Raw genomic sequence first — 16,032 nt, 5'->3', positions numbered from 1 at the left:
AGTTCAGAAGAAGCTGTGATCTGTGCATTAGGGTTTTGTTTGAGGGGCCTGTAGTGTGGGTACTAAGTGGTCTAGGCTTCTCAAGTTGTTGAATGGGGATTCTCTTAGTAACGTAGCTGATAATAAAAAGAAAGTGTGGATACAGAGGGGTTTGAAAAGTTGAGAGGACAATAGCAAATCAGTTCTTTACCTGACTGGAATCCATTTTTCTTTGTGTAGCATTTTGTAGTGGTGCTTTTGTTTTGGGAGAGAGTAATAAAACTGCAGAAGTTTTTGGATACTTGAGGAGTTTGCTTCTAGTGAAAGGCTATGTTGAAGTTGTGAAAGTAAGATGTCTACCATTGACCATTTTGGAGGCTTTATAGAGTAAAATAGAGATTTTGTTGGTCCAAAAGATCAATGGGCTAATATATTTTCTTGTGTTGTCTAGGTTGAGTGAGAAGTTAAGTGAAGAATATAGACAGAGTCCACTGTATTTAAAGAGTTACTATTTTCAGTAGCAATATTGTTGTGATCAGTAACATGTAATATGGAAGGGGGGGGTTGCATAATGTTTGGTTACAAATAGCATAGTTTTTATTTTGGATAAATTGAGTAAGAGTTCATTGTTATCGATCTATTAGATAAGAGAGAGAAAGTCAGATTGTGGTTGCTGTTGTAATGTTGAGAGAGAGAGAGAGAGAGAATGATTTGTGTGGAAAAAAATCGTGGTCAGCATACAGAGGAGTAGGAGATGAAGAAATTGTAAGGATGGTCTATTGATATAAGTAGAATAAAGGAGTGGGGCAAGTATAGATCCTTCTAGAACATCCTGTTTCAGGCAAGCTAGTGGTGAGACTCAAAAAAGCATTTTAACATTGAAGTGATGATATTTTAGGTAACTATGGAGCCATGCTAAGGTATCAGAGCTTTTCTGCCTATATCAAGTAGGCAGTGTAATAATAGATTGTGGTCTAGTAGATTAAATGCCTTAGTTAGTAGCACAGAGGGCAGTTTTGGGGTAAATTTTGTCTTTTCCAAACATAGATCTAGATCTAAGATGTGTTTGCAAAATGGGCTGGGATGAAATTTGTTTTATATAGATGTTGCTATGGAACAGACTCCCCATCCATATAAAGCAAAGTTCATCCCCGTCCATTTTCAAATGCAACTTAGATCTATGGATGGGAAACAGAACATTTCCCCTGAACTGCCTCCTGTACTACTAATGGACAGAGGCAGCTAGTAAATGCTTTATCCTGTGCCTGATTCCCCCAAATTATCTATGGTATGATCCTAGTTATCCTCATTAGGGGTTACATATAATTATCAACCATGGGATGGGTAAACCCAATCTGTACCCAAATGGGATAGAGTATTTCAAGCACAAAAAGGGAAACTGGCCAGGCCTAAAACGGTTTACAAGTGCAACAAGCCTAGTACTTAACCATGAACCTACGAACCTGTAAGATGCCACCTGTAAGCTATCCTTTGCCCATTGCAAAGAGAATGTCATTGGTAAGAGTCCATAATGTTGTTAATGTATTACAACCTGCTGAGAATCTAGGCTGTCTGGTAGACAGAAGGTTGTATATGTATTGTGCGACCTCACTATAGATTATTTTTTCTTGAACTTTACCAGAGGTAGGAAGAATTGAGATAGGATGGTATGAGAATAATTTTTGAAGGGTTGGGATGTTTAGGGACTATGTTAACTATAGGTGATTTCCACATGTCTGGCATAGTGTTTTCCATTAGGCAGAGGTTACATATGTGTTGAAGAGGAGGTGAGATGAAATCTCAGTAGTGGTAGATGAACCAAAGGTGGCTACCATCTACCCCAAAAGGTGATGTCTATTTTTTATTGTTCGGGGACTGGTTTAATGTCTTTGATTTTGATCTTCTAGAAGTAAGATTGTGGAATGTAGGGGTGGTTCAGGGCAATGCTGTGATTGTTGGGATTGGTGGGGGATGTCGGATAGTTTCTAAAGTCTGAAAAAAAATCTGTAGGTGAGTTGTTGTGAGAGGCTGTTGGGATATTTTTTCCTGTAGTGTGTTTGACTTATTTCTAGAATCATTTTGGTGACTTTATTAAACAGATTTATGTTGATTTCATGAGTTGGGATTTGTAGCACCTATTGGCTTGCCTGGAGAGATTTTTAAGATGAGTAAATTGTTTGCTTTATGTCAGTATTGGATTTGTTTTCCGTTCATGCCAACATAATCTCTTAGTTTTAGTAGAACCTTTGGTTCCTTTGTTAATCAGTCATTCTTTTCTGTTTTTTTTTATAGTCTTAAAGTAATAGGAAAATGTGCATCTTGTATATTTTAGTAAGTAGTAAAGGTGTCAGCAGCAAGGATGGCTTCTGATGCACTAAGAACAGTGGAATACTTTTTGATATTGTGAAGTGATACAAGATTTTTGATACTGGAATTGGATTTGGACCTAATGGTTAAAATTTGTGAAGTTTTTTTTCTATCTTTTGGTATGGGGAATGTATGTAAAAGGTTACTGGGCAGTGGTCACTAAAATATGGGGGATGGATGGTGAATTTTTGGCAGCACTATACATGGAAAATGCAGTACAGGGATAGGACAGCTGCAACAGGAGCAATAGAAAAATACAGCGGTGCACTGGAGCAGATGCAGGGTGAGTACAGTATGGGATGGGGATAGCAGCAGTTTATTTGTGCATGGATTCTGTGGTATTTGTGCATGGATTCTGTGGTATTTGTGCATGGATTTTGAGGTGCATGTCAGTGCTTCCAAGGGTGTGAGAATTATTCCAGCTCATTTCCTACTCACTGGTTAATTAGGAAGAAGATAGCCACAAACTGTCACAATGACTCTGGGAAATGATTTGTATTACTAATTTTTAATGTGTTTATGTTAACTTTTTGTCACAGGGAACATCTGAAGTCACCTCAAAAGCGGCCTCATAAGGATGAGAAAGAAGTCTCAGCAGACATTCCAGGTTTGTTCACACAGATTAAATACATAGAGGCATAGAGTCTACTACATAAAATGCCATAAATTAATTAATCTATTTTATATTTTGTTTGTTAGGTGGACTGGCCTACCAATGTCCTTTTTCAGATATCACCTCAATATAATTAGACAAGTACATTTATACAGATGACATAAGAATATATCTATATCTATATTTATATATATTGTTGCACTCTGTAAGAGCAAATGTTTGTAACAGCGAATGCTCTTACAGGGTTGGTTTTCACCATTTCAGCTGCTTTCCATATGAGAATGAGAAATAGTGGGGTCTGGGAATTTGCTCTTACCATACTGTTGTGCATTTCCCAGAGTTGGCATATATGTCAAAGTCACCAATATTGACTCGTTGTGCACATGCTACAGGGATTACCCCAGGACTACAGCAGGGGGTATAGGGGGTTGCCCCCTGCAAAAATATTTTTCTATATGTTTTTTAGTGATTTTATCTTTTTAGATTTGATCTAAGTAGGTTGCTCTTTTTTTATTCGCTCAAGTAACAGTTCAGTCACTCATGAGACACTCATATATATTTATATATGGGTGCAGGTCACTGGATCAAATGGACAGTGCCCTGATACCTAGTATATCGATGTCATAATGTCAAAGTCACCAAAAGTGACTCGTGCACATGCTACAGGGATTACCCCAGAGATGCCTAAATCAATTGCAAGTGTTATCCCCCAAGTAGGGGACTGTGACCTCCACCCCCTGCTAACTATATATGCTAACTCTGAGATTGCACAATCTTTGGGAAAAGGAAATATTCACCTACTCAGTGATCATCAGTCTTGCACACCTGTCAACCACCTGTTTGTATTGACCAAATGGCATCAGTCTACTGGGTGCCAGGGCATTGTCAATTGGATCCAATGACTGACACATAGTATGCAACAGACATTGAAGCATCAAAAGTTCAGATGCCTGTCATACCACTAAAACAGTTCGAATCACAGAGTAAAATACACTTTAGTTCGAACCACAAAGATTAAAAAAACACAAAATCTGTTTTTTTTCAGGGGGAAAATCCCTTCTGCATCTTTCACGTGCCCTGCTAATTGTAGATACCAACTTTGAGTTTGCACTACAGTGGGGAAAGGGCAAATTCCCCAATCCCCACTGTACCATGATCTTGCACTGAAAAAAAATAGCTGTTACTTGCAATCAACTGGTTTTCTATCAGCTATACCAGCTATTTTCCTTCATAAAGTTGCCACTTCAATAGGTTGAAAGGAACCCATGCATACATATATATATATATATATATATATATATATATATATATATATATATATGTGTGTGTGTGTGTGTGTGTGTGTGTGTGTGTGTGTGAGTGTGTGTGTGCGTGTGTGTGCGTGTGTGTGCGTGTGTGTGTGTGTGTGTGTGTGTGTGTGTGTGTGTGTGTGTGTGTGTGTGTGTGTGTGTGTGTGTGTGTGTGTGCTATTTTGTGTGTATGTATGTGTATATACATTATATAAGTTGTCAATATAGATAAAATATAATACATAGGGGAAAACATGATTATTGCAATTTTGCAGTCATTTAACCTCATTGAAGATTTTACAGTTAAGCCGTAGTTTAAGTGTTTGAACAAAGTGATTCACAATCTACTAAGTGGGCTGGGTCTCAGAAACAGTTCCACTTGTGTTTGTTAATAATAAATATCAAACAAATTTTAAATATCTTTTGTCTTAACCCACCTTTCCCATATGCTCATTTATTTTATTTATTTCCTTGTGTTGAACAGTTAATTCACAAACCTTGCATGAGTTACTGTTTGATTCTCATATTAAGTCTGTTAAATAGAACAGGATACGCCATGTTTTCACTTTCCATGTACAACATTATATACGTCTTCCTTATATTTTCATGTTGTGGCCTAAATATGTCCACAATGCTGATTCAATGTATGCTGACTTTTTCTTTGAAACTGGGATGACATGAATCATAGGGTAAGAGTATTCATCTTTTCTGCCCTGACCTCCACACCTTTCCTCCTTGACCTCCTGACTCTGAACATTTGGAAGGGTATATTTTCAGCACTGGACTTAAGTGACAATGCCATACAACACTAATACTGTGTTAAAGGACAACAATGGGATTATGTTATTAAATGCTCAACTTTTCTGTCCTTTTACTCCATATTTACAGTCCCTGCTATGAATAAACAACAATGCAGCATTTAAAATATTTTAAATCAACTATTTCTCTCCACTGGAACAGTACCCTACTGTACTGTGGTAGTTTCACTTTCCAAAAACTTTTGTCCCACACTGGAAAAGCTTGCTGCAGTCTCACATTCACTGATGTAAACAAAGCCAATGAATACAGGTAGTTTTGTGGCCAATTCCCTCCCCAAACTGACATCATCACGAACATCCTAAAAACCCACCCATGCTGTGATGTCACAGCACCCTGGTCCTGACCTTACCCATACAGAAAGTAAAGGGTAGAACAAGGAAACAGTATATGAGTCAAGCCTCCTGCTGTGAGCTCTCAATCAAAGCAGGCAACAGCTCAAACCCTTAGCACTTTAATGGTTAAGGTATTTACCTTACAGACACAATGTGCAGAGTAGATTCTCACATGGGGTAACTGGCTAGGCTTAAAATGGCCCACAAGGGCAGTTAGCCTAGTACTAATCTATGAACCTATGACAGCTAGGGAAATTGTTGTGAAGGGGGATGGAAGATGAGTCAAAATAATACAATTCAGGCTTCACAAAAGACTACAATCTTGCCATTCTAAAAAGAAGCAGCAGTAAAAAGCACTTTGAAAGTCTGTTCTGTGGCATTTGCATTGTTTGTGTTTTAAGTAGTCATTCAACAGCAGGAATTGTTACTTAAAACTAACTGACTGAAAGACAGCAATGTAGCCATGTAAAAGCAATGCCTTCACAGGAGCTTTAGGAAGAAAAAGTCCTGTGTGATGTATTTTTTTACAGACAAGCACTGCATTATGGGATACCTAGAGGAAGACTAAACAATCAGGATCACTTGAAGATGCTAGACCCCATGTGGTCAGACTCAGAAATTATATATAAAAATGTTTAAAAACCTGAAAATAGTCCCATATTGGTGTTAAAATGTAGGATACACCTAACCATGATGAAATAAACATTTTTTTTTGAGTCTGTGAGTGCAGTTCTCCTTTAAGTTGCTTTTTAACATTTTTTTCTAGATAATGTATCTAACAAATTTCATTTGGTAAGCGATATCTAAAATGCAATTCATTCATACCTTCATACATCATAAGATGTACAGAAGTGAGCAAGGTTCATGGCACAATAACTCAGATTTTGGAGGGACACCTCTAATTTGTTCTCAGACGTTACTCATTCCTAAAATTGGAAACTATTTTGAGACAATCTTAGTTAACAGTACCAGCATTTTAAAAGTGACTTTAATATGAGGCCTTTCTCCATTTTATTTTTTTCACTTTGTCCATAACTCTGCAGCTAAAAGTTAAGAAGTATCATTTAGTTCCACTATTTTCACCAAATGTCCATCAATGCAATAACATAACACCCTTAGGTTTCTCTCAAGGTAGCAATCCTGGCAAACAAATAGATTAAGACATGCAACTGGCTAGAATTACCACTAGGGGGAAGCCACCAATCAGAGATGTGTGTTTTTAATGCAAGAAGATCTACAGCAATCAATCTTATTCCATTAAAAACACACATTTCTGTTTGGTGGCTTCCCCCTAGTGGTGATTCTAGCCAGTTGCATGTCTTAACCTATTTCTTTTGCCAGGGTTGCTGCCTTGAAAGAAACATAAGAGTGTTAATGTTATTGTATTGTTGGGCATTTAGTGAAAATAGTGGAATTAAATGATACTTCTTAATTTTTAGCTGTAGAGTCCTACTGTAGTCAGCTGTTGTCCCGAAGGGGAATGAAAGATCTGATCATTTATGCTGGGGAAGATAGCTGATGGCAGCAGGGACAGAAAGAATAGACTCCCTTCAGATGATGCAGTTTTACTTACAAAATAAATGTAGCCTGAAAACCGCCTCCCCTCATTCACTCATTCAACTGCATAAACCCATGCCCAAACTGGCTTTTAATGATGTCATGGAATCTAAACTAAAATATTAAGCAGAAAAGGTAATGCTTAATTTTGAGCTTTGAATGTTGGACAAGCCTTCTGATGCAGAGGAAAGATATACTATCATCCTGCAAATTCAGACTCAGATTCAGAAAATTACCCTGGCTTCAGCAAGACTGCCAAAGATGACCCCCCCCCCCAATTGTAGAAGGAAGTAGTAGTCCACAAAAAACACAAAAAACACAACTGACATGCCAAAAAGAGCTATAAAGATGATAGAGAGAACTATTGAAGATAAGAAAGAAATTATGTATTGTTACTATTGTGCAAGAAGTCCAGAATTTCCAGATAGAAGATGTTCAAAGGATTAAGAAAGAAATTACAGGAAAGAAAAAATACTTGAAGAAGAAAAACTGTCAAAAGCTTCAAATACAAATCTGTGTTAATTGATACAACACATCTATGAAAACATTAGTCTAAGAAACTTTGGGCAGTTTGGAAAAAGAAGTAACTGAGGAAGTGCAAAAATATAAAGAACAAAACTATGGAGTTTTGAACGGTATAAAAAGAAACTTGGAGGTGGGAAAGAAAGAGAGATCTGAATGGTGCAATATTTATGCAAAGGAAAAAGCCAAACTAATCAATACAAAAAAGCAGCTCCAAAGACAAAGACATCCAGATATGGAAAATTTCACAATACAAAAGAAATAAAATCACGGGGGGGCATAGATTAGAAGATAAGTAAGTAGAAGGTAAACAAATAGAAGCTCAAGTTATGGATTACCTATGAAGTGAAGGACTTAATGTAAAAAATACAACTCTGGTAATGTCACAGCATGATGGAACAGTGAGTCCCCACATTAAGGAGAAATAGGTGGAAAGGGAAGCATCTGATTGCTTGCCACTAGAAGATACTCTGTAGCCTTCACTAGGAAACCAGTACAAAAGTTCAACTGGAGTTGCACATCAAGGAAAAGAGCAGGAACTAGTGGCAACTCTGACGCAGTCAATGTTGTGGAGTGACAGGGCAGTGAGTTCCCATTATGAAACAGCAATGGATGACATAGGATACAGCGGAAGCGAATATATCACAGGAAGTTGTTCTGGAACTTTCTGTAGAATGTCAGCAAGAAACTGACAATAAAGAATGAGCCCTCAGTTTAGAAGAAAATGGTCTAAGTGAAGAGTTGCTTGATTTAATAGAGATGGATAAATATATTAAAAGTGGTGAAAGAAATAGACTACAGAAAGTCAATAAGACCTAAAATGCTAGAAGTCTGATAATACAAATAAACACAGTAATCAAGACTATTAACATAATTTCATGTGATATAACAGAAGTAAACAGGATATATTACTGTTCAGCTAATTAACAACAGATAAAAGTCTTACCACAAAAATACAGGGCATTAATGGAAAGGAAGGTAAATAATCAAATGCCATCTTGGAAGTACTGAACAGAGAAAACTATAAAGCAATTAAGACAAGAAGTGTCACTGTTAGAAGAGTATAGAAGAAGGAACAGATCAACAAAAATACTCAGAAAGATAGACATGATAAAAGCAACATACAGTATCAGAACAGACCAGGATCTATTGTACACTATTGCAAATAATAAACTAAAAATATCAGCACAGACAGAAAAAAATTAGAAGATACGCAGATAAATATAAAGGAAAAGTACAAAAATAAGCAATTAGGTGATGACCCAAACAAGTTTTATATAGAACTGGGAAAGGAAGCAAAAAGAGTAGAAACACCACCAACAAAGAAGAAATAGACACATTTTGCAGAAATAGCTATGAAAACCCTGTGGAATATAACAAAGATATCAAATGGTTAGAAGAACTCAAAGAAACAGTGAGATGCTCAAATGTAAAGGATATGAAATGGGATAAAGTAACAGCCATAGAAACTGAAACAAAATTAACAAAAGCTCCTAACTGAGTAACCCCAGGCCCAGATACAGTACCTAACTTCTGGCTACAAATATTAACATCTTTATGTGAAGATTTAGCCCCGAGTAAGAACTATTTAAATGTACAACCCAAACAGACACCAACCTGGTTAATAACAGGAAAAAAGATTCTCCGTCCTAAGCGTGTACCTGCAAGCTATCCTAAAAAACATAGACCAATAACTTGCCTTTTGACGATGTATAAACTATACTGGAATTGATGCTGACAAGAGTTTATAGTCATTTAGAAGAAAACTCACTCATGACAATAGAACAAAAGGGAAACAAAAGAAAGTTGTCCAATAAAGCCATAATGGAGAATTGTAAAAAAGGGAAGAATCTAAGTAGAACATGGATAGATTACAAAAAAAAAGCATTTTACAGCATTCCACAGATGTATAAGACACACTGTACATTGATCAATTACATTACAGTCACTATGAAACAGTGGCAAACCACTTTGCAGCTAAGCCATGTGTGTGTGTGTGTGTGTGTGTGTGTGTGTGTGTGTGTGTGTGTGTGTGTGTCTTTTGGCTTTTCCCGGTTATGGGTCGCCACAGCGGAACTCCGGTCTGCTAATGATTGGCAGTGGATTTTTACAGTGCCGAGTTGCCAGCCCGACGCCCAACCTTCAAAGAAGGCACACCCATTCATGCACGCACCTACCTGCATGTCTTTAGACATCACTCAACTGCGGGGAGAACATGCAGACTCCACACAGAAGGTGCTCCAGCTGAGAATTGAACGAGAGAACCTCTTGCTGTAAGGCAACAACACTAACCGCTGCACCACCGTGGCCCACATTGCAGCTAAGCCATGATAAAGGACAAATTATTATCCCTGGGATAAAAATTCTAATGGGGATATTCCAGGGTGACTATTTGTTACTACTGCTCCTTTTTCTTGCCCTTAACCCACGAAGCTGTCTACTTAGTAGATTAGGTCATGGTTACAGTTTGGCTCCCAGAAAACAACAAAGTGTGAAGACTTCTCATCTTCTTTTTGGGATGATTTAAAACTGTATATAGTTCATCAGATGAGGAGCTGAAAGCACAACTGCAAGTGGCCAAACCTTCTCAGATGATATAGAAATGTTATTTGGTCTTGATAAATGTGCAAAAGCAACATTTAAAGTAGGAAAGCTGCAGCACTAAGAAAATGTTAGCCTGGAACAGGAATGTGATATAAAGGAACTTTTGTAGGCAGGAGTGTATAAATTTATTGAGAAATGATGAAGGATCAAGAATAAAACATGAACAAATGTGAACAAATCTAAGGAATATTTTAGGAGACTAAATTAATACTGAAACCAACCCTGACATCTGGGAACAAAGTCCAAGCAATAACCCAATTTGCTCTTCCTTTTCTAACATACAATTTTGGGGTGATTGACTGGTCTGTAAAGGTATTGGATTATTTGGATAGGAAAACAAGAAAAATGTTTCATGCTTATGAAATGATGTATAAAAATCAGTGTATACTAAGATTGTATATTCCTCGTTCTGAAGGTATGGGCTTCCTTGAAATTGATTACATGTATAGATCTACAACCGTAAGACTGCATACATATCTGTTGACCTCACCAGATCCCAACATAGTGAAAATTTTAAAACATGAAGTGAACAAATCTGAGATGACTTCCCTGCTTGGTTTAGCAGAAGCATATCAGTGTCAACCAAACCAAATACAGACAAAAATCAGCCAGCAACTGAATGTACCAAAAAAACAAAAGAAAGAATATGAAGGAGAAGAATCAGATGAGAAGGCAAGAAATGTGGAAAAGGCATAAATACAATTCAAGGTACAGAAAAGTAATGGCACAATCTCATGTTGATCAGGATCTGACAAAGGAATGGTTAAGGAGAAGTGAATTTAAAGCAAAAGATGAAGATTAATACTGGCGGCCCAGGATAGTGGACTACATACATGTTGGCACACAAAGTCCATTGAATATGTCGGAGAAACAGACAAATGCAGGTTCTATAAAAGAGAACTGAAAACAGTCACGTCTCGTTACTGTGTGTGATACACTAATGACAGAGAGCCTGTACACTGAAAGGCATAATAATGTGTCACGACTGCTGCACTAGGGATTTTGCAAACATTGCAATATTGAAGTAGCTGAGGAGCACAGGAAATATGAGCCAGAAAGCATTATAGAGAATGAAGTAAATATCACATGGGATCACACATTGCTTACAGTTCAAAAAAATGCATGCAAGAAAACCAGATATAGTAGTCCATGAAAAGAAGAAAGATTGCACAAGAAATAGATGTCAGATGAAAAAAACAACACTCACATGGAAAAATAAAGAAGACATTCAGAATACTGAAGATAGGTAAAGCATGATAGAGAGAGACTCATATTATGACAAACTGATTCTTTACTGAGATGATGCCATATGAGAAAAAGAAACTGAATAATCCTATCGTAGATACTGAATATGGTAGGTAAGCAGGCCCTGAATGAGAAAGTTGGGCAGGTCCGAAATGAGAGAAGTGAACAGACCCTGGATGAGACATGTGAGCAAGCAATGAACAACATGTGATCATTTCCTGAGAGAGATGGGTGAGCATACCCTACACGAGACAACTGAGCATGTCTTGGATAACATGATCATTTCCTGAATGAGACAGATGAGCATGCTCTTAATAATACAGGTGAGCATGCTCTGAATGAGACAGATGAGCATGCTCTTAATAATACAGGTGAGCATGCTCTGAATGAGACAGATGAGCATGCTCTTAATAATACAGGTGAGCATGCTCTGAATGAGACAGATGAGCATGCTCTGAATAAGATAGGTGAGCATGCTCTGAATAAGACAGGTGGTTATTCCCCAAATGGCAGTCAGCAACAGAAGGACCAAAAATGCACTGATCAAGTCTCAGGAAAAAGAAACAAAACAAATACTCAGACTTGGAAACTCATATATACTTAGCAACTTGTACATTATGTGTTGCATTTTATGTGGGTAAGTGCAGCTGTAAGCTGAAAGAATGTTATCACAGAACATCGCTCAGAGATGCGTAGGAATAACACTTCTAATGCCTTGGCTAAGCACATAATTGAATATGGCCATGAGCATATATTTAAATTTAGAGTTATAGAGCAAGTTATTAGGAATATTAGAGGTGGAGATCTTAATAATTTATTAGAATGTAGATTACTCTGTTTTGAATAAAGGTTTTGTAGGAATAATGATATACATTTACTCTGTTTTAATGATTGCACTTACAAAATATGTATTTAAGGTTTTACTGATTCAGTTGAGGTATTTTTATGTGTATTAATACTTTTAGTTTGTTGTGTGAGGTCATTGGTTGACTACATCACGTGACTATAGACTTTTTAATACATAATTAGTCTCTTAATTGAGTGTTACACCTCTGCAATGAAGGGTTCAACCCGAAAGCTATATGCTCTCCACATTAAATTTGCTATTAAACTGTTAAGAAGCTACCAGCATTTCCAAGTCTGAGTATTTGTTTTGTTTATTCTCTGAATGAGACAGGTGAGCATGCTCTGAAAGAGGAAGCAAACATGCCCTGAATAAGACAGTTTAGATTGCTCAGAATGAGACAAGTGAGTGTACCCTAAATGAAACAAGACAATAGCTCCAGAATAAGAAAGGTGAGAAAGTCCTGAGCAAGAAAGGTGAACAGACCCTGAAAAAAACAAGAAGAGTAGGCCTTGAATTAGACGTGCACATGCCTTAAACAAGACAAATGACTTTGCTAGACTCTACAGCCAGCATTCCGAGCAGCAGTAGAACACATGCATGCAATCTTTGCAGCAATTTACTAAGTAATGCAAACTGTAATAAAAAACACTGTCTTTTAATAGCTAAAAACAAATACACATTAAGTGTTATCCTTTTCTTGTACCTAAATGCTTTGATCTTCTCTAAGTCTGTTTGTTTCATAAACAATCCTTCCTAAGTGAAATGAGTCATTTTTTCCATTCCGGCCTCTTAAAGTGTTTGCAAGTTGTCTGTCATTTAAACCACACCTTTTGTATGCTGCCATCATGTGTGTGTGTGTGTGTGTGTGTGTGTGTGTGTGTGTGTGTGTGTGTGTGTGTGTGTGTGTGTGTGTGTGTGTCTGTGCTGTAATGAAATTAGTATGAATTGTTGCTTCAGGGAATGTTAGGTCTCCTTAGTTGCACATTCATCACATGCTTTGGCAGCTTTTTATACCCAGTGCACTTTTGAATGTTCATTTTTATTCATAAAATGATGTTTATTATATGCATTCTTGGTTTTATGTTTGCTATACATATTATTGCTTTTAAACCTTTTTTCTTATTTATGTTTTTTTATTATTTTTATTATTATTAGTGTTACAATACTGAAGCATTTCTCCTCTGGCTTCCACTGAAAATTAGTTACTTCCTCCCCAGTTGGACTTTCCCAGTAAAAAATAAATGCAAATAATAAATAAATATGACTTTGCATGATTGACATCATTGGACTCATGCCTTTCCTTGGTGCTTTCATTTTTGTTTGCTTAGTATTTTTATACTATTAACCAGTTAGTTAAAATATTCATATTCTCTGTGTGCAGTGACTCAAATGCAGAGAGAATTACCTGACACAGAGTGATGAAGTCCTGACGATGACCCCTATGACCCTAACTACTCAAGTTTGATTAGCAGCTTATATTCTGGAAGAGCCAGGGCAGAGAGGATTAAAGTGGGCAACTGCTACAGCTTCAATATCCTAGATGAGGGTGGGGACTCTGGCTTGCTGTTTGGGTGACACCTGGGGAGGACTGGATTTTGCACCCATAGAGCTTGGGCCTGCTGAGCACATGCTGCCCTTGTGCAACTGCAGTGGCTTGTGGAAGGCGGTGTGCATAGGCTTTTCTCCAACAGCTAACAGAACTTACTTCATCTTAAAGGAGCTGCTGCAAGGAGATGGAGAGGGGGAGCTCCAAAGTGGGAACATAGGCCCCTCTGTTGGTTCTGAAAGCTGGCCCACTCCCTATCAATAGACTCTCACCACAGGGGAATGAATGAGCTGTTTAGTCACCATAGGCAGGCATAAGTAAGGTTGTTGGACACCTGGCTCTCAGTGGAAACAGAACAGGACACGTATATGCAGACATATGCGCACACACACACACACACACACACACACACACACACACACACACACACACACACACACACACACACACACACAGTCACTTACCATATCTAGACATTGCCACAGCATCTTCAGCACCGGATAGTACCATTCGTAAGACCACACTAGTGCAAACTTGTGTGTTCCTGGTCCATTTTGACTGTGACAAGTTCCAAGAAGTCTCTTTCTCTCATTGGTTCTACATGTGAGCTATTGAAAGACAGGGAACTGGAGCTGTCACACCTCAAAGCAGAATAGACACAGAGTAAGAAGGCTGCATTGGAGTAAAAAGATATGGGGGGGGGTCATAATGCCAAACTTTATGGGCTCCCCAAGCTAGCACCAGACTCTATGCAGATGCCTATGGAGCGTTGTACTACATCCAGCCCTGTGGCATACCAAAGGGCTCTGTTTTGGGACCTATCCTTTTCTTGCTTTTCTTAAATAACCTTGTCCAGGACCTTAATTTAAACATGTACACAGAAAAATCTCTTAATACTAGCCTCAGATAAAGTAACCAGAAAACAAATTACAACCTAATTTTATAACACTTTGGACTGGGCTATCTCTTAACTACTTAGCAGTCAACCCCCAAACCCTCATCAGTCATGACCTTTGGAACTGCACAAAGGCTAGCAGATATTACTCTATCTTTCTGTAGCACACTTTAAATAGCATAATTAATCGGTTACCCAATGCAAATACCTTGTACTACTTCAATATTTATCTACATTCTTTAAGAACTATTTCACCTCAGTTTTATGTTTACAGCTACATTCATCTATCAACAATATACCTGTCTTTATAGGTAAAGAAAGGCTTCAGTGTCCAGTGCTGTCATTTCCACAGTGACCAATCTAATTGTAAAAGTGTAATGACTTTGGCTGCTTTATGGGCCCACAACATGGCTGAAAAGTGCCTTCAGACATGTAAAACAACCTGGTAGATAACTAGTTAAATAAATAAGTAAATATAAATAAATAAATAAATAAATAAATGGGGTGGTAAGGGTTATCCATCTATAGTCACTGGTCTGGCAGGTCTTCTATCTATGGTCATTGTTGTGGTAATCCTTCCATCTATGGTCCCTTGTGTGGTCAGCCATCCATCTCTGAAAATGGATTGGACCATCAATCTATTCATAAATACCAATTTGGTTAAATGCTTTCAAATGATGTAGGCTGTGCTTAAGTCAGTTTTTTAGTACTGTGAATTTTAGAATATTCTGCGAATAACTGCATGCAGTGAACTTTATAGTACATTGGCATGCACTTTTGATACCAATGAAATGTCTAATTTTCATCGGGAGGTCATATTTCGGTTTCTTATCACTACCCAGCAGGGCAAGGGCATCTTTGTTCGTGTCACTCTTACTGTCTACAACTTCTACTAAATACCTTGAAGCAGTGTAAGTGAATTTCTTTATAAGCAAAATCCTTGCGACAGAATGGTAACATTTTTGCAAGATGAAACATTTGTGTTTTGGCTTTTCCCTAAACTAAGGTGAAAAGTGGGACCTGTTTTTAGTGCTCCATCTATATACATACATTTTCTTCTTCAGGGTTTTGGTAAGTTTTCATAGTTTTCTTGGCAATTCTTCTTAAGCACTAGGTGCAATTTCCATTTCAGTACATTTTGACAGCTTGGTGTACGTTTCCTTCCCAAATTTAATTTTGTTTGTAGACTTGTGCAATCTGTCGTTAACAATACTATGATTTTATTTATTTATTTATTAACTGGGTAAGTGGACTGGTCAAAGGACCCTTTTTAACTACAACCTAGACCACATTGTCAAGGACAGTAGACATACAGAAAATGTCTCAAAAATTCAAAAAATCATAAACAAATACCTATACATGCACACACACACACACACACACACACACACACACATATATATATATATATATACAT

At 37.5% G+C, this 16,032-nt stretch overlaps 1 protein-coding gene across 1 annotated transcript in view; it reads left to right on the top strand.

Moving 5' to 3' along the window:
- The window catches only part of LOC122814349 (T-box transcription factor TBX6-like), a 137,924-nt gene that overhangs the window by 107,415 nt on the left and 14,477 nt on the right, over positions 1-16,032 (top strand). The window contains exon 6 of the mRNA XM_044086935.1: positions 2,886-2,953. Coding sequence (XP_043942870.1) covers positions 2,886-2,953 — 68 coding nt within the window. The remainder of the gene's footprint in view (positions 1-2,885; positions 2,954-16,032) is intronic.

Source organism: Protopterus annectens, chromosome 10.part0, assembly GCF_019279795.1.
Source record: "Protopterus annectens isolate FY-2018-M chromosome 10.part0, PAN1.0, whole genome shotgun sequence".
Classification (NCBI taxonomy): domain Eukaryota; kingdom Metazoa; phylum Chordata; order Ceratodontiformes; family Protopteridae; genus Protopterus; species Protopterus annectens.
Note: the sequence above shows the minus strand (reverse complement) of the source record. Positions and strands in the feature narration are given on the sequence as shown.